We start from the raw sequence: 22,044 nt of genomic DNA on the forward strand, positions 1-22,044 counted from the left end.
GACAAACAGCTGCCTCGCCACGATTGCAGCCAAGTTGTTGCATGAGAACGTCCGCCACACGTGAAGTGCAGCAAACGACGCAGATCAGTGCCATCGGCCACGACAACCACTAGGCATGTCCCGCAGCCTCACCACCTCGAAGCCAAGCCAACCACATCACAACTTCTCACTCAGACCACCACCGTGCCCAGCCATTGAAATTCACTGCAGAGTACTCTGTTTTGCACCACTGAAAATAGTGGATTTTTTTCTTGCCACTGTGAGCCACTGCCCAACCACCCCACAGCACCAACTCCCTCCACCTCATCACCACACTACACAGAAAGTCCCGCTAGGCACCTCACGCTAGCCTAAGCTGCCGCTCCCTTTCGGTAAGCTCACATCGTGTCCACTGTTTCTCTATCAGTCTCTTTTGCCTCCACGATAACTCTCTCTCTCTCTCTCTCTCTCTCTCTTTCTCTCTCTCTCCATTAGTTCTCTCTCCCTCCCAATGTCAATCTCTAATCACTGTCTCAAGTAAACTAGCTGGTATGTATATTTGATTATGGACCAGGCAAGTTGAAACGGGTCATGGGCTTGCAAATAGGTTACGAGTTTAATGGATTATATGGAACTATGATGGTTTAGGCCCACGAAAGAATTAGACTATTTTTACGGTTAGTGGGATTTTAGGATTTATGAAAATATAGGTTAATTTAAAAATTCAGGTTTTGATTATGAAGTACGTGTAAAGTTAGAAATTTACTTAAGTTACGTGTATTTTATAGGTAATTAGTTGCATCCCAAAAATAGTGGATTAGCTCTACGAGGTAAGTGGCATGATCATACCCTTACATGTATGTACAATAAACGACATGTCTTTTATAAAAATATTATGCATGTATGCCCTCCATTGGAAGTCCCTTTTTACGTACCCAAGTCATGATAAAAATTATGAAAAATTCATGATTTTATGTGAAGAATTATGCATTAAATTATTTATGAAAATTCATGATTCTTATCAAAGGAGTTATGCATCAAAGATTTATGAAAAGTCATGATTTTATGTGAGAGTTATGCATTAAAATAATTTATAAAAAACCATGCATGATTTTATGTGAAGATTTATACATTAAAATATTTACGAAAGTCGTGATTTTATATGAAGGTTTATGTATTAAAATATTTAAGAAATGTTATGATTTTATATGAGAGTATGCATTAAAATATTTATGAAAAAAATCATGAATTTATGTGAGGACACATGTATCACCACATTTTATGAAGGAATGTGATTTCATTTGAAATCTAGGATATGACAAGTATGCAAGTAAGATTATAATGAAATATGAATGATATGATATGTAATGGCTTATGTTATGATATGAAGACGGTACCATATATTATGAGCATATTGCATTACAAGGTCGTATATGTTGGTAGTGCACCCAGTATGTCTTCCTTATGTATGGATTCCACAACCCGCGGCCACTGGCAGAATCGGAATCTAGTTAGATTCGCTAACCCTAACTTACGGGGGTCAATAGTGGGTATTGGCCCATGGCAAGTAAAAGATAAGTTCATATTCATATTATTTACGTATGTATTTATGAGTATGCACATTTTTCAAGAAATTTTATGTTTATTATGTTTACTGTATGATGTGTTGCTTATTGAGTATTTGACTCATTTTTATATGTTTTTAGGTTTTCAACCATCCCATGTGGTGACATTTATAAGGATGGGAATGCAGGACAGGACTTGACCCAGGGAGGCGAGGCAGAGGCCTAGATATTTTATGTGGAATTCAGTTTTATTTTGATAAGCACATGAGACTTTAGTATTTTTTAAATAAGTGCTTCTGCAGACTCTATTTTAGATTTTAAGTATTTAATAAAGTTTATTTTATTTATAGAATCTTTTGCATATAGCGCGTCGTTAAAAAGAAAAATTTTTAGTCAATTTTAGTAGCACATGGGCTCTCCGAAAATTCTAAAAATGTTTTTATTGGGGAGCGGTGTGTTACAATAAAGTAAGAGAGAAAATTGTAATCCTCACTCATTCGCCTTAAAACCTTTCTCAAACTTTTTAGCTGCCTCCAACGTCATGTATATTGAATTCAATCAAGTTGGTACATCAAGAGATAACATTTTCTTACAATCATTATTATTATTATTATTATTATTATTATTGCACATATTTTAAACTTATCTAATCTTGGAGGAGATAAGTGCACATATCCAATCACATTTAGAACCATTGTGATGGCATTATTACAATTCCTCAAACTCTCATTCACAATAAAGTTTAAAATATGATCACAACATCTCATATGCATATATTTTCTCCCCAACACATTCTCTACAAAAAATTGTCTCAAATATTCTATTGAATGATCATTTGAGCTTGCATTCAAAAAATTACTATAAATATTCTCTCAATGCCTCAATCAATGAGACATGATTCAACATACCTCCCAATAGTCTCCCCTCGATGATTAGGAATTAAACAAAAATAAAGGATTGTTTTGTGCAATTTACAATTCCTATCAATAAACTCTACAGTTAGATACATATATTAAGATTTTGTATTAATGGCCATGTATGGGTAGTCAATGAGATCCCCATGCCACCACCTTTAAACAACTTTATGAATTTTTTTCCAATGCAAACAACTTCACACAATCTCTTACAACAGTGACGCGACATGACACTTTAAATAGAGGCTCAAGAGACCAACAAATCTTCTTAGACTTTTGCCCTTCATCAACTCTAAATGACAACTCATATATAATTACCTTCTCTGCAATCGCCAACCTCACAATCTCTTCACTATACTTATGGGTTACAAAGGTTCTCATCATACTACCAACACTATCTTCAACCCCCCTTCTCAGGTGTTGCCTCACCCAAAATATTTTTTAGTATCTATCAAATGGTCCATGTTTATAAGAGTTTTTGAAAAATCCAGGCAAATATTTTTTCATGGTTGAAGTCTCGTTCCTCTTTGAGTGGCAAGCATACATCTTGCCATAATAGTTATACTTAGTATCAGGCTCATCCACGTGACAACCTCTACCTTCTTATAATGATCTTAAAAAAAGGACGAATCATTCCTCTCTCGTTTCTTAGGAAGTGGATAAACACTATAGGTAGAGGCACTCGGGGGTTCTGATGTTTGGGTATCTATTAAATCATCACCCAAATTTGTGGTTGGTTCATTTGAGTTAACATCAATTGAAGTTGACGAGTAATTCATCTAGCATGTGAAATACAAAGATAATTACAACGCACAAAAACGAAACTGGAAATAAAACAAAATACTTGTCTCAAACACGAACATAAAAATCACAATTACACAGCAGTTAGTTTGCAACATGGAAAATATAATAAGTCTAAGTGTGCATTTGGATGCACGAGTCATCTGAGTTTATCTCAGGTATGTTTGTACGGATGACTATGTTTAGCATCCAAACACATTGAAGTTATTTCGTTAGAAGTCATCTGAGATTTTTCATTCTTTTTTTCATCTTTGCTCACCAAAAAGACTGATCCTTGATGCTCGACAGAGGAGAGAGAGAATTATTTTCTCTCGACACCCACCCTCCCTCTCTTTCCCCTGCCTTTTTTCTCCTAGTCTCTTCGTTTCTACTTGTGTGCGTATTCTCTTCTTCCCCCTTAGTGTGCAAAATTAAAGGGAAAACAAATCACATTCATATTAAAATTTTTCAAAAAATTATTTTTGTTCTTTATTTATTTTGATGGTCAAAATTGGAAAATACATCGTTTAAAGGCAAATGAAAGGTGTAATGCGTAAATTTTGATAATTTAAATTAAATTTTAGTGTTAAATAGATGATGTTTCTAACAATAAATAAGTAGATGATGTTAGGAACCTCCTTGTAAAGTTCTGTGATTCTACTCAACAGTTGTAATGAATGAAACTACTTCCAGATAAATATAAGTAATTGATCCTTTGATGTTTGGTTGTAATGAGGGATGTAAGGAATTGTAATGGATGCCGTATGGAGAATAAAAGAGAATGCCCGAAAGGTGTACGATAAAACGCTCAGAAAAGCTACTGGTTCATAGTTACGGGTTCTTCGAGGGACCCCACCTCCCTTACAAACTCTTAAATTCCAGAATACTCCAAAAGCACCCCACTACACTTCGTTCCTCACTCAAATACCCACTCAGTAACAAACCCTCAGAACTTTAGCTAAACTGACCATTGGTCTCTACATAATAAAAAACAGTAATAAAACACACCGTTTCAGTTCATCCAAATTGTGCATACTACAAAAGCAACAATAATCAAACTAGTCTATTTATCCCTTTTATCTAAACGGTGTGTTTTCCCCATACAACCCAAACCGTGCGTTTGAGATCAACCCATGTGCTGCCGTTTTGAGTTCTAGCCCTTCATCAGTTCCGCATGCTTCACACTACTTCGGCAGTTTCTTCACTTCATGTTCCTCTTCTAGCCTTAGGGTTCCAACACTCTCTTCTTCTCCCATAGTGTGCAAAATTAAAGGGAAAAAAAATCACATTCATATTAAAAATTTTCAAAAAATTATTTTTGTTCTTTATTTATTTTGATGGTCAAAATTGGAAAATACATCGTTTAAAGGCAAATGAAAGGTGTAATGCGTAAATTTCGATAATTTAAATTAAATTTTAGTGTTAAATAGATGATGTTTCTAACAATAAATAAGTAGATGATGTTTATTAATATTAATAACAATAAAAATCATATCCCTATAATTATTGTTATTTTGGATATAATTATTGACATCAAGGAGAGAGGGAGAGAGAGAGAGGTAAGGACTAAAGAAGATGAAAGGGAGAGCCCTAACCAAAATGACGTTGTTTGCCGTTTGGTTTATTAAACCAGAGTATTATTTTTATTATTATTTTTTCTAATGCATACTAATAAAACGATACCGTTTAACTTATTAAAATGATGGCATTTTATATAAGAATAAAATTAAAATATATATATATATATATAATGGGCCAATTCACTGGTTTAAACATGGTTCAAACTGGAACTAAACTAACCGACGTTGATTTTCGCCATTTTGGACCACTGACCGACTTGTTTTCCATCGATTTCGGCCGATTTCGACATTTGCCAGCTGATTCTATCGAATGCTATTACCCCGATTATGTGGTGTATTTGGCTTAAATAGAATGATTAGAGCTTTGAAGATAGGAGCGAGGTGTTTGGATTCGAAGGAGATCTCAACTCATCTCAATTCATCTCAACTCATCTCACTACTATTCATTACTATTCAGCAACTTTAACTCACAAATCTCACTACTATTCATAACTCATCTCATTACTATTCACAATCTATCTCAACTCATCTCAACTCATCTTCGAATCCAAACGTCTCCTTAACTTAGAATCTCTTTTTACACACTTCATTTCTTTAGTTTTCTGTTATTGTACTCAATGAAACTAGTGTCTATGACTTTCTTGTATCATTTTCTACTTCCTAAAATGTAATTTGGTGTTTTCTTTTATATAATTCTTGTGTAATTGAATAACCCCTATTATTCTTATGTTTCAATAATTTTATTTTACCCATAAATTTTTTTATTTTTTTAGATTTGTTCTTTACATAAAGTGGTAAAGTTGGGCGGAGTGACTTGCATGTTTGGAGGGTGCATTCTGTTAAGCTGTCAACTTGCTACGTGTGCAACAGTAGATATGGAAGTGGACGATGGAAATGAGAGAATAGAAACTTCTGCTGAAGGGGAATCAAGTATACGTAGAGTTGAAACAGATCAAGAACCTTACGAGGGTATGCCCTTTGAATCAGAAGAAGCTGCTAGAGCATTCTATGATGAGTATGCAAAACGGGTAGGATTTATAACCCGTGTATTGTCATCCAGAAAGTCTGAGCGTGATAGGTCAATTATCTCCCGTGGACTTGGATGCAGTGGGCGTTCTGTTAATCGAAAGCGAGGTGGGCAGCAGGAAGTTTGCACAGCAACGATTTTGTTGAAGAGAGAGAAGCCTGGGAGATGGGTGGTTAGGAAATTTGTGAGGGACCATAATCATCCGTTGGTGGGTCAATTTCGAAAGACTCGTCGAACATTTGTAAGCTTGTTTTGCTTTGAGCAATCCTTTGTAAGTTCTTTATATCTTTTGTTTACCATATATGAACTTCAATGTGATTTTGATGGATACCATGACATAGACCTTTTTTTATTAGTAAAAATAGATTTTATTCATTAAAATAGGCAAAGCCCTGTGACATGGAGACTTTGTCATTGATTTTGCCTCTGAAGAGGTTCTTGTTCTATTCAGGGGAGCCATTCTTCCTCCGTGATTTCTTTGGTATCCTGTTTTTCTTCTTCTAAAAAGATACCTTTCCTGTTGAGGTATCTGCTTATTTATCTCTTACTTGATTTCTCTTTCAACATGAGATAATTCTTCAGTATCCAGAGTCGTTTCTTTTTCTGCTGATAGTAAATCTGCCCTCCCTGCTCAATCTAGGGCTGACAGCCATTGAGCTGGCTGGCATATACATCTATGTCTAAGGTGAAAATCTTCCTGAGAAAGTAGACATCTTCAGCATGCTCTATACATGTCGGAGTCTCTCTTCCTTAAAAAACTCATATTAGCTTATCTCCCTTTCTCTATTCTTTCTTTTAATGTGACACATTTTTCCTGCCCCTCTCTCCTTTTCTCTTATGGTCTTACCATTGTCCTAGCAAGACTGACCTGAAAATAACTAAGTCAAAGATACCAACCTAGCCTTTACCTTTCTATTGCTTGATGCATTTTGTTCATGTTACTTTGGAAAATCTAAAGAGATGTCTGGCAATGATCTTTTAGAAGTTCTAAGAAGCTCTGTAATTTGTATTTTCAGCCTAGTACATACCAAAGTAAAAACAACTTCTTGTTCTATCCTTTTTCGTTACATGAATAAGAAGATTTTGCTGAGCTTCTGTCCCTACTAAGATGGTTTCGAAAGAAATGTTGATTTCCCTTGTTAATGACAATGACATATTTGGCCATTCCATTAGGTTCATACCACTTTAAGATATAGGCAAGAAGATATTTATCGAAACCCCTCAAAAAGAAGGGAAGAAATATATAAATTAAATTGATACCTTTTTCAATCACCTGCTTGGTGCTAGGACTTGTACCCTTTTCTTGTTCTTTTTCTTGTTCCTGTTCAATTATCTATGCTGTTTTTCATAAGTTAAACTGGCTAAAAATTAATGATTGTATTGAGATTTTCCGAATCCTATGTGTTTTGAAGGTGATCTTCTTGTACACTGATGTGCTCAATTCATTTATTCTACTTTATCCACTTAATGTGTCTTTTTTTTGTAAATCTATTTTTAAGGATGAGAAGGATAAGAAAATTCTGGAATTAACGGCAGAACTGCGGGTTAAGAAGCGGTTAAGTGCAGCATATCGAGAACAGCTACTTGCTTTTATGAAGGATATTGAAGGCCATAATGAACACCTATCAACTAAAGTTCAATTAGTTTTGGACAATCTAAGTGAGTTTGAAGCTAAAAGGAAAGAGGTTTCAGACCATAGATAACTACCGAGTATAGAGTGAGTACCTTCTCTTTATATTGTTCTGTTTGTTTGTTTTCATTTATTTGGTCGTCTCATTTTGGTTTACTTGAGGATTCTGTTTTCCAAAATTTGAAATTGTGCACTAAGGCCTCGTTTGGATAGCTATCTCAACCTGTCTCATCTCACCCCATCTCCTTCCCAAACATCACTCAAACACAAACACTTTTCAATTTTAAATCTTCAACTTTTTTATCTAATCATTACAACTTTCCCAAACTTTCAAATAAAACACAAAAAAACAATTCAAAATTTTCAAATCCCAAAACAAAAATAATATTAGGAAATTATATTCTAATAATATTTTAACTTTATAATTATTTTATTAAATTTTTTCTCTCTCATTTCCCAAAACCCAATAAACATCTTAACTCAAATCATTTCACTACTATTCACTGATTTCTCATCTCATCTCAGCATCCAAACGGGACCTAAATCTTTGAATAATTCATTCATGGAAATTGACTATTTTTTTATTTTTGAGTTAACCTGCCACATTATCTTTCTTTCTTAGATATTGGGGTCGGCTGATTTATATTTCATCCTATAATATATAATTAACCATAAAGATGGTTGGGTTTCTGGCTGGAATGGTTCAGTGGATAATGGAATCATTACCACCCCTAGATTTTATATCAATATAAATGGGGAACTCAATGGATATTTATTTCTCAGGAAGAAGGAGGGGTCTTCGTTAAGGGGACCTCTTTCCCCTTATATTTTTTCCTTATAACAAAAATTTGTTTTCCTGTTTATGGAGACTTTCTTGGGTTTGTTGGATGCCAAAATTCAGGAAGGGCAATTTTAATAACATTCATGGTGTAAGATAGAATTTCCCACCTTTGCTTTGCCGATGATCTCCCCGTCTTTTGCAAAGAAGACAGATGTTCGGTGCAAGGATTGCCTGATCAATTTTGAGTTCTCTGGTCTTTCTCCCGACCTGAGAAATAGCAGTCTATTAATTGTGGTGTTGACATCAATACTAAAGATCTCTTCTAATGAGGTTGTGTAGAAACTATTGGACACAAAGCACTAATACAGACAGAGTTGACTCACTGTGCTATGTGATGCTGGAATGTTTGGCTTATTAGGAAAAAGTACGTTTATAAGGGATTGTTGCCAAAATAAGGATGTTTAGGTGGATATCATGGTGAATAAGACGAGGAATACATCTGATCAAAGGTAGATATAACTCCTGTTGATGAAGAGATGAGGGAGATGTTTGGGCATGTGCAATGGATGATGATTAATATGCTGTTGAAAAAAAAAGTGATTCAATTCATGCTGGCAAAGTGAAAAGAAGTAAATTGAGGCCTAAAACGAAAGGGGTAGAAGTTTTGAGGAAACAAAGAATATGCTTTTGGATAGAATGGCAGAAAACAATATTTATGCCTGGCCTTAATTATTGACAAGAATTGATATAGCCAATCCTAATTTATTTTGGATTAAAGTTTAGTTGAGTACAAGCCTCAGCATGTGGAAATCTGATGGAAATTGAATGACTACAGTCTTTACATGGGAATGTCACTGCATCATTTCACCACCTTTGTTTGTAAGGATGGCTGCTGATTCTTATGATTGATTTTGACCAGATATATTGCTATTGAGATGGTGGTGGAAAGTTCTATTCACATAAGAGCTCAAAGTTGCCAAACTCTTTACTTCATTTCAGGACTCAAAATAAATGCTCCAAGCTATGCTCTACTATGTTGAGGTAGTTAATTTTGAACTCATATTAACTGAAATTTTATTGGACAAACCTTTTTTTGATAAGTAACGTAATTTTTATTCATGACAATGGGCATCACTGAAGTAATTGTAAACTTAAGAGCTCTCTCACCACACCATAAGTCATTTTGAAATTTGATATATCTAATGAAGACCGCCCGTTCTTTTAGGATATTCTTCCACAATGCTACACCGCGTGGCCTGTTTACTTTGATAGAGCACCACTATACTAGGAATCCACTACAACTTCCATTGAGTTGCCTTTTCCTGTTGATATTGCCACAACCATTTCCCAAGTAGAGCCTGACTGGACACAAGAAAACCTCAAATACCAAAACCTACCACATAAATTGGTGAGCAAACCTTAGTCCAATTTCCTAGGTGAAATTTGAATTCTTCGTCTATCCCACTCCATAGAAAACTCCATAGAAAATCCCATCTTAGCTTATCAAAAACAAAAATCTTGTTGTAGCTTGTCTATATGTTTGGCCATGATAATATGAAGAGGTATAGAGACAAGAAATAAGTAGGCAAACTGGAGAGTGTGCTCTTAATCAAGGTGATCCGGCCACCTTTAACAAATACGTCCTCTTCCAACTTGCCTATATGCCACCCTTAAGGTTGGTCATTCTTTACTGCTTTATTTTCCCATCAAGGTGAACCTTGGAAAGTCAAAGCTGGTTTCGGTGGGGGTGTTGTGTAACATCAATAGCTTGGCAAGTTTGTTGGGCTGTAAAATTGCTTCTTTACCCCTGAAATATTTGGGTCTTCTGTTGGAGGCGCCTTTCAAGGCTTTTGCTATTTGGAATGGGGCTGTCGAGAAAGTTGAGAAAAGGTTGGCCGGTTGGAAGCAACCATATTTATCTAAAGGGGGTAGACTTACTCTGGTTAAGAGTACCTTTCTAATCTCCCCACTTATTTTCTATCATTGTTTCCATTGCCTGCAGGGGTGGCAAATCGGATTGAGAAGTTGTTTCGTGCTTTTTTATGGGGTGGTATGGGAGAGGAAACTAAATTCGATCTTGTTAGTTGTAATAAATTTTAATCTACTATTTCCGTTGGAGGGTTGGGGGTTCGTAATTTGAGGATCTTTAATAAGGTTTTATTGGGGAAGTGGCTATGGAGATGTCAATTGGAAGGAGAGTTGCTTTGGAGGGAGGTCATTGATCAGAAGTATGGAAGTGCTTTTGTGGGGGGGGGGAAGTTCGGGGGGTTTATGGTATGGGACTTTGGAAGTTCATTAGAAAGGGCTGGGAGAGTTTTGTTTTTTGTTAGTCAGTTTAGTTATGCTGTTGGAGAGAGATCTAGGATCTGTTTCTGGTTTGACATTTGGTGGGGTGATCGGGCCCTCAATAATGTGTTTCCAGCTATCTTTCAATTGGCTTCAGATCGGTTTGCTGCTGTTTCTGATTTGCTTTGTTGTTCTAATGGCTTGATTCAGTGGAATATTTGTTTAACTAGAGCTGTACAGGATTGGGAGATTGATGAAGGATCAGCTTTTACAGCTTTTTATACTCTCTGAGGCTTGGCGGTAATTATGAGATAGGATGTTATGGAAGTCTAAGGGGTGTAAAAAGTTCACTGTTCGTTCATAATATAAGCTGTTGATTTTTCAGAATAGTCCTCCTTTTCCTTGGAGGTCTCACGTGCTTTCCAAAGTTGCTTTTTTTCATTTGGACAGCCTCTCTTGGAAACATTTTGACGTTGGATAATTTAAGGAAATGGGGTATTATCGTTATGGGTTGGTGTTTCATGTGTAAAAAGAATGGGGAAACCGTGGATCATCTACTCTTGCATTGTGAGGTGGCAAGAGCTTTGTGGGATGGTATCTTTTGTAGAATCGGCTTGGCTTGGGTGATGTATTTGAGAGTGGTTGACCTTCTTGCATGTTGGAACGGGCTTCATGGTTGTTCTCAAGTGGACGCAGCTTGGAAGATGGTTCCATTGTGTCTTATGTGGTGCATTTGATGGAAAGGAATGAGTGGTGTTTTAATGAAAAGGAGCATTCTTTGGAGCAAATCTTTATTTTTTTGTGCACTCTTTGCTGTTTTGGTTTTCTGCTTTAGTGATTAACAGAACTACCATTCATGATTTTCTGATGTCACTTTCTGTTTCCTAGAATGTATTTAGGTATTTTCTTTTGTATACTTCCCGTGTACATGATCTTTGCCCATACATTAGTTTCTAATAAAATTTCTTTATACTTGTAAAAAAAAAAAAAGCTTTATTTTCCCATAGCAATACCCCCCTTTTCTCATAGGAATGAATAAATGGCACAATAAGGCTCCTATGAAGGTATTTTTTTCCCTGCACTATGGTTTCAGGCAAGATTTTTACCTTGGACAAACTAAGAAGGTGGGATGTTATAGTAATTGATTCATATTGCATGTGTAAAAAGATTGGGAGAAGTGTTGATTATCTTTTACTTCATTGCAAGTTGTACCTTACGGAGCACAATCTTTAGTCTCTTTGGGCTAGATTGGGTCATGCCTTGATGCTTGTAACATCCCCTTCCCACAGGGTTTGGAGTGCTACTAAAACATATAACTTTTGATTGGCAAGAGATCCAATATAAAAAAACATTACCTTATTGATCTCGTGTAAAACTATAGCATAATCATGTCCTAACAGCGGAAATAAAGATAACAACATTATAAAAGGACTCATGACTGATCTTGTGTAAAATGCTTATTATCTAAAACTATGTGATGTTATCTTAAGTCTGTGTTCTTGATTAATCTGCAACATTGATCTAAGCCTGAACCATCTGTTTGTCATCCACATTATCATTTGGGACATTAAAAATAGAAAAGTAACAAAAGTGAATCGAAGACTTAGTAAATAACACATCTTAATGTAAAGATAATTAAATTTAAATTTTTACCTCGAAAACATTCTTGCACACTTCTACTTACATAGCATGTGGAATAATCAACAATAATAAAACTAACATATAAGACAGAACATCCAACCGGTAAGTATGGGAATTCTAACAATAACTTAATTAACATCGTGTTCAAGTACAAGTAAACAACCAAACCTAAGCAATCAACATGTTCTTTTCATAACATATTAAACTTGTCTTTCAGTTGCTATGGCCAACATAGTTTAGTTTTGTGCACTGGTCCACTTCCTGTGATCACAAGGGACCTTGTCTTTGATTTTTTTGCTAGGCAATTTTTTGAGAGGGAATTTTTAACGCTAGGTTAGAGGCAGATTCAAACCCCCCAACTGAGGGCGCCAGGGTCCCTAAGGACCAAGGGAGGTGCCAGTTGACCCACAGGTCATTGGCCAGAAGGGAGACCTCTTAATTGCTTGTAACATATCTCTGGTGAACCACATTTTTACATGTGATTCTGTAGCTTGCACATTTACCCTTAACTTTGCACTAGTACCATGCATATCTTATGGTCATTTGTTATAGCTTTATTCATTAGTCACATGACTTGAAGTTTTACAGGATACATGTGAAACATATAACAACATTGCATGATATAATAAGTATCTTATGCAATTTGCATGGCATGATATCAATGGTGACATATTATATTTGTATGCATGGCTTTCATCATATCATGGCATCCATTTATGCGAGTCTAATGACAATACTTGCATAACATGGCATAGCAGATATTTTAAACATGAATCATAGTATTGCAGCCACAAGCATTTACATTATATTCCAACAAGGATTCATAAACGGGGCTTACAATGGAGATGACAATACGTACTATATAGGTGAACAACACTGGTTCAAGCACAACAAAGCACATATTATACTCATGAAGGTATGATCATACTACTTACCTAAGCTCCTTTGCTTTAAAATCAACAAGGAGTTGCTTAGCAACCTAATCACACATATGATATATCACGTAGATCAAATCTGTTCAAGTCTTCGAATCTATTTATGCTAAAAGTTCTGATGGTGTTAAAAAAATAGAAATTCTGTTTCCATGTGTAAACCTTTTGAAAATTGTCATAAAACTCTTCATCTTAATGTACTCTACCAGAATAAGGAATCAAGAAGTAGATAAGATGTTAGGGAGTCCCTCAAGGAAAGGGAAATTTTCTGTCCATTCATTCTATAAGGTCATCACTAATCAGGATAATAACCACTTCTCTTGGAGGAACATTTGGTGGAGTTGGTCGCCTTACAAGGTTCCCTTCTTTGTAGTCCATTAGGGAAGATCCTGACCATGGACAACTTACGGAAATGCTGAATCATTGCTATTGACTGGTGCTATATTTATAGGAAAAATGATGGAACTGTGGACCACTTGCTACTTCATTATGAGGTTCTAGAGCCCTTTGGGATGATTTTTTGTAGAGTTGGGGTAGGACGGGTTTATGCTTGGGAAGGTGGTCGATCTCGTGTCATCTTAAAAGTCCTTATGGTATCCCTCCAATCGCTAGAATATGGAAGATGTTTCCCATATGCCTCCTGTGGTGCAGCTGGAGGAAAAGAAATGACTGAAACTTCAGAGCTAAGGAACATGCGCTGGAGGAATTCAGAATATTCTTTTTCAACACGCTTTTTCTCTGGGCAATGGCTTTCGATTTTTTTATCAGCAGGTGTTCTCTCGCGTATACATCTACTATACATGGGTTACACCTATTGATACTTATAAAATTTTTACTTATCAAGAAAAAAAAACTCCTTGAATTGGACATGCTAGGTGCTGTGTTAGGAGTTTATTACATATATATCTATAAAGCGGGAGAGAAGTTCAACTTAGAGACAGTCTAGGGTTTGTTGAAGTTAGCAGCGGTTGTTCCATTGAAGGAGCCCTGCTTTATCTCTAAAGGTAATTTTCTGGTTTTTAGAAAGAGTAATGCTACAAACCACATCCATATCCATCTTTCATCCCACTATATAAAATATGACACTTTTATCACCATTAGATCCTCCTTTATATTACTAAAAGAAAAATTCCAAGATTGATTGGCTATGCCACCTCGTCATAGTGGGATATGAGTAGGATGATGGTGTAGTTTGTAGAATTTTCCTTTTAGAAATAGGTGGCAGCTTCTATCTAGGGTTGGATCTGAGTGGGAGGGGTGGCACATGTGCATAGGTTGTTATCTTATGCTGGCTGCCCATCTGAAATTTTAATAAGCCACGGGCAGGGTTTTTCTAGGACTTAAGGGCAACAACTTGGCTGGTTCTTGGCCTGGTCAGCCCCTTGTCCAACTCTCCTAGGCCTTAATGGGCTTGAAAAGGTTTTCTAGAAATCCATAGGGTCGACAGCCTCTTTATGAGGGTTTTCTTGCATTTGGCAATCCTGATTCTTAAGGGTTTTTCTGTCTTAAGTGGGAAAAAAAAAAAAAAAAAAAAGCTTTCTCAATCAATCCTAGGGCTATGGAGATGAGGCGGCAGAGAAGCTTGGTTATATTGATTTAACTTAAATATTGTATTCCCTTGGTTTCTTATAAGAATATTGTATTCCAGCAGGCCTGTAGGTTGTTCTAAGAATATTCTAACCCTTTCCTTGGCAGGCAGTCTCATTGGCTTTCTACGGCATTCCTTGGATTTTCTGGAGGGTTTCTGGTCTTTAACAGAGTAAAAGGTTTCCTAATACATATACCATGATTCTTGGTAGCTCGCAGTGGGTAATTTCCTGGTAGTTGACAGCTTGTTCCTTCAAATTCTCAAGTCAACTTCTGTCATTAAAAGAAAATGATAACACCCATGCACATCACACGGCCATGGACATGACAGGGCATATATTAATGGCTTTCTCCAAAAATTCTTCATTTTAACAAAGCCTACTAATACTTTACCTTTTTATGTTTTTAAAAAATAATTTTTAAATGAAAAATCCACCGAGTATGTATTAGAATTAAGTTATAATTTAGATTTAGTGAATCTGAAGTTGAATATTGAAAAACAAGTAGTATATTTTGGATAAGAGTCAGGAGTATAAAGTTTGGCTAGTTATTGGAGTGAAGTCGTAACAAGGTAGCAACTATACTGGAAGGTGCAGCTGGATCACCTCCTTTTCAGGCCAAAAAGAAGTGAGCGAGAACTAGGTTAAACTTGGAGATGGAAGTCTTCCTTCGTTTCTCGACGGTGAAGTAAGATTAAGCTCATGAGCTTATTTTCCTAGGTCCGAACAAGTTTAAGCCAGATATAGCTATCTTCTTTTTGGGTGTGAAGCAATGTCAAACTGCATCTCATTGGACTGATTGGGGATGTTCGTAGTGACTAAGGGGGTCGAAGACCAAGAAGTGTGTTATTTATTAGCCAAGCATTCTTCTTATGGCTAGATCCAATCTCCTGGTACCTGCGGAAAGGAAAAATGATTTCAACTTCTTCCTTTCGTAAAGGGAGGATTGGAAAAATCCTATTGATTGCAACTTTCACCAGACCTTTGGGAGCATGAAAAAAGGCTTGAATTAGACTATCCCTCCATCACTCCAGAATGAAAGGTGGGATCGTAGTTCTTGGTCTCTGAAGATATGTTGTTAGGTGCTCTGTTTTATTTTCCCATTGAGGCCGAACCTAAACTAGTGCTTGAGAGATAGCTGACCCATATACGGATAAGAGATGTATGGATTCTTGAGAAGAGAGGAGTTGTGGTGGTCCCCCCCCCCCCAACCCCGAACTGCTCGAATCCCACAAGTGAATTAGAAAGTTGGATCTACATTTCAAACCCATATTCGAACAAGAGAAGTACAACATGTTAATGTGCCTTAGATGATCCACATCTCAGGGTCAAGCATTGATAAGCACATTTGAACTATCCATGTGGTTGAGAACCCTCACAGGGTTCTCACAGCCCAAGCACGACACAATTATCAGGGGTGCGTTCTACCACTGAGTTAATAGCTCATCATGCAAGCCATCCCTCTCTTTCCTTTTTTATATCCCCATGCCCTTGTTGACCACACTAGGTGCTGCTGTGGTAGCAAGATGGGCCAGGCAATGACAATTGAGAGATTGTCACTTAGCATTTCTAGCCACATAGGAAGAGAGGTCAAATGCCAAGCGGCCATATGTGAGTTTGGCTCCTCACGGAGTATAGCTCACATCCAAAAATCTGATTGGGGAACAGGGTAACGCCCATGAAACTCCGGCGGAAAGGGTAGGTGGAAGATTTCTCAGACCAGATTTTGGTATGACATTTGGTCTAAAGGTTATCAAGAGCTGTCACCCATATGAGTTTATCAAAAGTCTCATTGATTGTGGGAAGATGAGTTTAGCTCTATAACTTTGTTTTCTTAAGCCAGTTTTCGAGTGGATATCTCGTAATGCCCTTCTCGATGTTTCTAATTTTGTTGACTTTTGTGAGTTTTCTTGTAACACCCAATCCCCTTAGGGTTAAGAGGAAAGTCATTTTTAGAAATCTAGGGGAACCGAAGTGCTACTTACATTGCCTTTAAATTTTTCAATTTTTTCTTTTCTTTAATGAAGCACCAGGTATAAAGAATTCCATATGATAAATAAAATCATTCTTTATTAAAATACTAAAAATATAAAAGAACGTCTGCGGGAGCACTTATTAAAATTTTTCAAACTTTGTACTATAAAAATCATAACTTAAAAGCTTTGTACATGATCTAGGCTTCTTCATCGATCGCCTCCCTAGGCTAAGCCTCGTCCTACAGCAACATTCTCACATTGAGAATAATAACTAGAGATGATTTAAATATAAAAGACATACAAAACAATGAGTCGAATACTCAATAAGTAGTACATCATACAGTAACATAATAAGCATAGGGTTTTCTTGAAAGCGTGCATACTTAATACTTATACAATGACACCCTACCCCTCTAAGGCTCGTTGTGCTAGAGGAACCAGACACTACTAACATTAAAACATACGTTCTTTGCACCATGCAGAAAAGACCCTATAAATAAAATCCTCACTAAAACTTTTATAAAAGAAATCTCTCAAAATAAACGTATTGTTCAATAGCACTTGTTTAAAATATAATAATCTAACTTGTGCTAAGCATTTCGGAAGCATAAATCTTGTAATAGTAAAGGTAATGTATAAATTCTCTTTCTGAAGCCTCAAGCCTCATTGCAATGTCAAACTCTTGGACACCATCATCGCCCGCAACATCCTCTAATTCTTCCTCACCTATGGTGGGAAAACATTTAAAAACAACTAAAATGAGTTAAATACTCAATAAGAATCACATCATGTAGTAAACATAATATAAACACAGGGTTTTCATTTAAAACTAAAGGGAAAGCCAGAAGCATATAAAATAGATGACAAGGATATAGAGTCGGTGAGCTTAGTGGATCCAATGCCTGTAACTTTAGCGAGAGAACCATTAGCAAGAGTAACAACTCTTTGGAGATTTCACAGTATCTAAATTAGATAAGGAATAAGACAAATTGTCATATGTTCATTAACTCCTGAATTGATGACCCATGGATCTTGAGTGGATGAGAGAAGACATGCATATGTTGTACCTGATCAGGCAACAGTAGTTGTGGAAGATGAAGGAGCCTATGTGTGAGACAAAAGCTGAGCATACTCATCTTTCGGCATGGTGATCATGTCTGAATCTGGAGGTGGGTTGGAGCTATTTGATGATGAGGTAGTATCTTGACAAATGGCCTCATTAGTAGAGTCTGAGAAGCGAAGCGAAGGGATTGGATTTCACCCATATGGTCTACCATGTAAATCCCAACAACAGCCTACCGAGTGATTACTGCGACCACAATGGGTGCACTTACAAGATTCACGACCTTGAGTGCGGCCACTCTTGGTGTCACATCCCCCACGTGCACCTCAACCAACATGGCCTCCATGCCTGACAGGAGGAACAATGTGACTCCCATAAGAGGCAACTAAAGCATATCTCTCACTACTCTGATTAGAAGACAACTGAGATCCATGTCCAGACAATGTGGCACGTTGAAATCAAGAGAACACATCAGGAAATGAGGGAAGCTGTGGAGTAGCCAAAATTTGGAAATGAACAAACTCATATTCTGGCTTCAAGCCAACAAGAAACCTAACAGCATCGAAGTCTTCACGTTGTCGCTGCATATGCGAGACATCAGAAGTAATAGGTCAATACATTTGAGCTTTTCACATAACTCATCACTTGAGGATAATACTCTCCAAGACCCAAAGTACCTTTTTCCAACCCAAAGAATTGCTTACACAACACATAAATGCAGGCCATGTTCCCAACACCTGAATACATTTGCTTGAAGTGCCCCAACACTTCTTGAGCATTGTCAAGATGCATACTCCATCCAACACTAGATGGATTGGAGACGTACTTCCACAATGTATGCGTGCTGTTTTTCCTCTACTCAGCTATCGAGGAAACCCTAACTTAGAGAACTAGTATATATGTGTATTTTTACTAATCCGTTTATGCATGCTTGTTCGTGTTCTTTGTGATGCAAGTGTTTTCTCTTTTCTAAGAAAATGAACAAGTCTATCGGGGCAAACAAAGGTACAAACTTCTCAATGCGAATATAACAATCATCGCATTTCAAATTGTTGGAGATGAACGAGACCGAGCAAAATAATGGCAATGCAAAGAACAAGAACAAATACGTATAAACGGATGAGTTAAAATGCAACATATATACTAGGTCTCAAAGTTAGGGTTTGCTCAATGGCTAAGTAGAGGAAAAAAACAGCACAACTACGTTGAGAAGTACATCTACTTCGAGGAAATGCATCTCAAACCATAAAGGGTGCAAGTGCTACTCAACAATGTAGTTCAGATTGACAAGGTACCTTGGAGTAGATTCACCTATGTGTTCAATTGAAGTATGAACCAGAAGGGGAGATTTGTTAGACACGAGAATATCAAGCCGTAATTTAGCATAGTTAAACTTATATTCTATATTTTAAATACATATTAATACACAAAATACTTGATTGGCCACCCATGGTTGCTGCCACCCCGTCCACCGTTGGTGACCAGATATCTAACACCACATGGGTGGACTCGTTTGGTTTCCTTTTTCTTTTTTTAATTAAAAATCACTTTATTTGTTATAAATAATTTAATTTTCTATTTCTTTAAAAAATTTTAATTTATTTTAAAAAAATTGAAGTTGACTCATACAAGCTTGTGGGGAAGCTTGTGGTTCGGCCACGTCTTTTCAAGTAATGTTGAAAGACGGAAAAATTAACAGAGGGTCCTATATCTAAATAACTCATATCACAAGGGACTTTGTTCTCGTCAAAAAAATAAAAAATCGCACTAGATGCTAGACCTAAGTACACCTGGGGGGGGGGGGGGGGGGGGGTGTTTCCCCAATTTTTTCTTCAAGTTTTTTAGTCAAATCAATGCAACCAGCTCTTGATCTGCTCTATTCCTATTACCTTATGATTGATTACGCAGGCTCAGGCCTTGTTTGGTTACGTAATTCAGATGAGATAAGATGTTTTATTGAAAGTTGAATAAAATATTGTTATAATATTATTTTTTAATATTATTTTTGTTTTGAGATTTGAAAAAGTTGAATTATTTATTATATTTTGTGTGAGAATTTGGAAAAATTGTAATGATCATATAAGATGAGATGAGATGAGATAGTTTGGTTTTGTGTAACCAAACCAGCTCTGAAAGCTTCCTTTTCACTTGAGACATAAAATTTTTGAGAATCAGGATTGCCAACTTCAAGAAAGCCCTCATAAAGAGGCTGCTAACCCTATGGATTTTAATGAAACCTTTTCAAGCCTTGCTATAATCCTTGGGCTTTGTCCATTGTGCTGCAGCCGTAGGTAAAATATCTTCAGATTCATGCACTCCTCTCATAAACCATACTAATCCCTATTACACTCCTTACATGTGATTCATGTAATTACAACATTTAGATATCCACTTAAGAGGAACCTCTTGCTGCCATAAGAGCTGCGAAACATGACGGTAAAAATCTTCTTTGAATATTTTTAATAAAATCTCTTGGAAGACTCCCTTGTGAGGGAATTCTAAAATCTTCACACTTTACACATATGGGGACTGCCACACTTTGCACCAATCATTAGACATGTTTCACTACATGAAAATTTTAAGATTTTTAAGATTCAAATGCTAACACGCTGCCATCATACCGATAAATCCTGGGCCATAATTTCAATGTATGATAGCTAAGTTTCCATCAGTACTGCAAACAGGGATTGCTGCCAACAACTCCAAAACTGTCTCCAAGGCTGAACTTCTTGCCACTTGGGGATACTGATGGTTAAAAACATGTTTATATAATAATTGGACACCTAGCATGTCCAATTAGATGGGAATATTAATTTCTTCATGCTATCATGTCATGCCATGTTTTTATATCACACCATAATTTCTTTGTGTTATTATGTCAAGCTATAATTTTATATGCTTTGTGTATCATATGACTTTTATAAGACAAGTCATGTGAGTAATGAATGAAGCTTTAAAGAATGGCCACGAGAGATGCGTTGCATTAATGATAAGGTTAGAGTGAGTGTGCAAGCCACACAGAATCAATAGTAAAGGTGTGGTACACCAAAGATATGATAGAAGCAATTAAGTGGTCATTGTCATGATCACTGGCAATGGGACTGGAGATAACTTAGTTATAAGCAATGAAGCAGTCACCCTTATGGTCACATGCAGTGGTTCGGTGCACAAAAGTAAAGTATGTTGGCCATAAAGTGAAAGGCAAGTTTAATAAGTTTTGCGAAGAAGATGTTTGTTATTTATTTATTCTTGAACATGTGTGTTTAGTTATGATTAGAATTGCCATACTTATTTGTTGGATGTTCTGTGAGCTCCTTTATATGTTTGTTCTGTGGTTGTTGAGTATTCCACATGCTATGAAAGAATAAGTATACACGAATATTTCCCCCTAAGTTTAATTTTGTTTACAATATGATGTTTTATTTACCGAGTTTTCAACTCACTTTTGTTTGCTTGCATGTCCCAGGTGATGATGTGGCTGAGGAACAAGCTGGCTAGGCTTAGACCTGTGTTGCAGATTAATCACGAACTCAGACTTAGATAATATCACATAGTTGTCAGACACCCTCTGTTAAGACATGATTATGCTATATGTTTTATTTATAATTTCAATAAAATGTGGTAATGTTTATTTATGTTGGATCTCTTACTTCGTGCAAGTTTTTTGTTTTAGTAGCATTCCTAACCCTATGGGAAGGGGGGTGTTGGACAAGGTGCACCTAGTTGTCAAAGAGCCTGGGAGGAGCTGTAAACTGACACATCTTGAGTTTGATTTTGCTGATCTAGAAGTTCCCTTGGATTGCCTAATACACGTTTATGGCAGGTAGAGTAGTTTACCTGGAGTTTGCACCCCAATGGTGGGTCTGGATTCTTGTGTGCTAGAAAGAGTAGTTTGATAGCTACTAGCTAAGCGAATATCTGTGGAAAATGAATCTGTCTTGCTTAATGTGGTGAGCATGGAGAGAAAGAAACAATGTTAGTTTCTGAGAGGGGGAAGATTCTTAAGTCTTCAACTTTCAATACTCTCTACCACTTGATGGTTGTCCCAGTTTGTTCTTCTACTTCTAGATTTTCAGGACTATTTTTTGGATGTCTTACATTTTCTGTATAATTCATGTGTAATTGGATAAGGCCCTTTTTGCTTATCAATAAAAATTTGACATGCTCAAAAAATTACTTCAGGGGTTTCTTTGCAATATGGAGATGCATGGAAATATGAAATCAATATTTGGGGGTTTCTTTTGCAATTTGCAAACCAATTCAGCTGTAGAACTTCCATCTCATACTACATGTGCAGGAATCAG

General features: G+C 36.6%; 1 protein-coding gene across 10 annotated transcripts in view; it reads left to right on the forward strand.

The window, feature by feature from the left end:
* Positions 1-5,606: 5,606 nt before the first annotated feature.
* Positions 5,607-22,044, forward strand: part of LOC108992467 (protein FAR1-RELATED SEQUENCE 12-like) — a 25,168-nt gene continuing 8,730 nt past the window's right edge. Inside the window, exons 1-6 of one of the 10 annotated variants that reach the window (XR_004797748.1) lie at positions 5,607-6,086; positions 7,345-7,562; positions 12,972-13,099; positions 14,811-14,924; positions 21,207-21,563; positions 21,923-22,027. Coding sequence is in view for 4 of the 10 variants with exons in the window: in XM_018967040.2 (XP_018822585.1) it covers positions 5,637-6,116; positions 7,345-7,548 (684 nt within the window). In the remaining 6 variants the exon portion in view is untranslated. Of the gene's footprint in view, positions 6,117-7,344; positions 7,563-9,175; positions 9,409-12,971; positions 13,100-14,810; positions 14,925-21,206; positions 21,564-21,922; positions 22,028-22,044 lie in introns of those variants that run through there. The other 9 variants (XR_004797749.1, XR_004797746.1, XR_001996325.2 and 6 more) reach the window with 9 other exon arrangements.

The sequence above is a fragment of the Juglans regia genome, chromosome 12 (assembly GCF_001411555.2).
Source record: "Juglans regia cultivar Chandler chromosome 12, Walnut 2.0, whole genome shotgun sequence".
Lineage (NCBI taxonomy): Eukaryota > Viridiplantae > Streptophyta > Magnoliopsida > Fagales > Juglandaceae > Juglans > Juglans regia.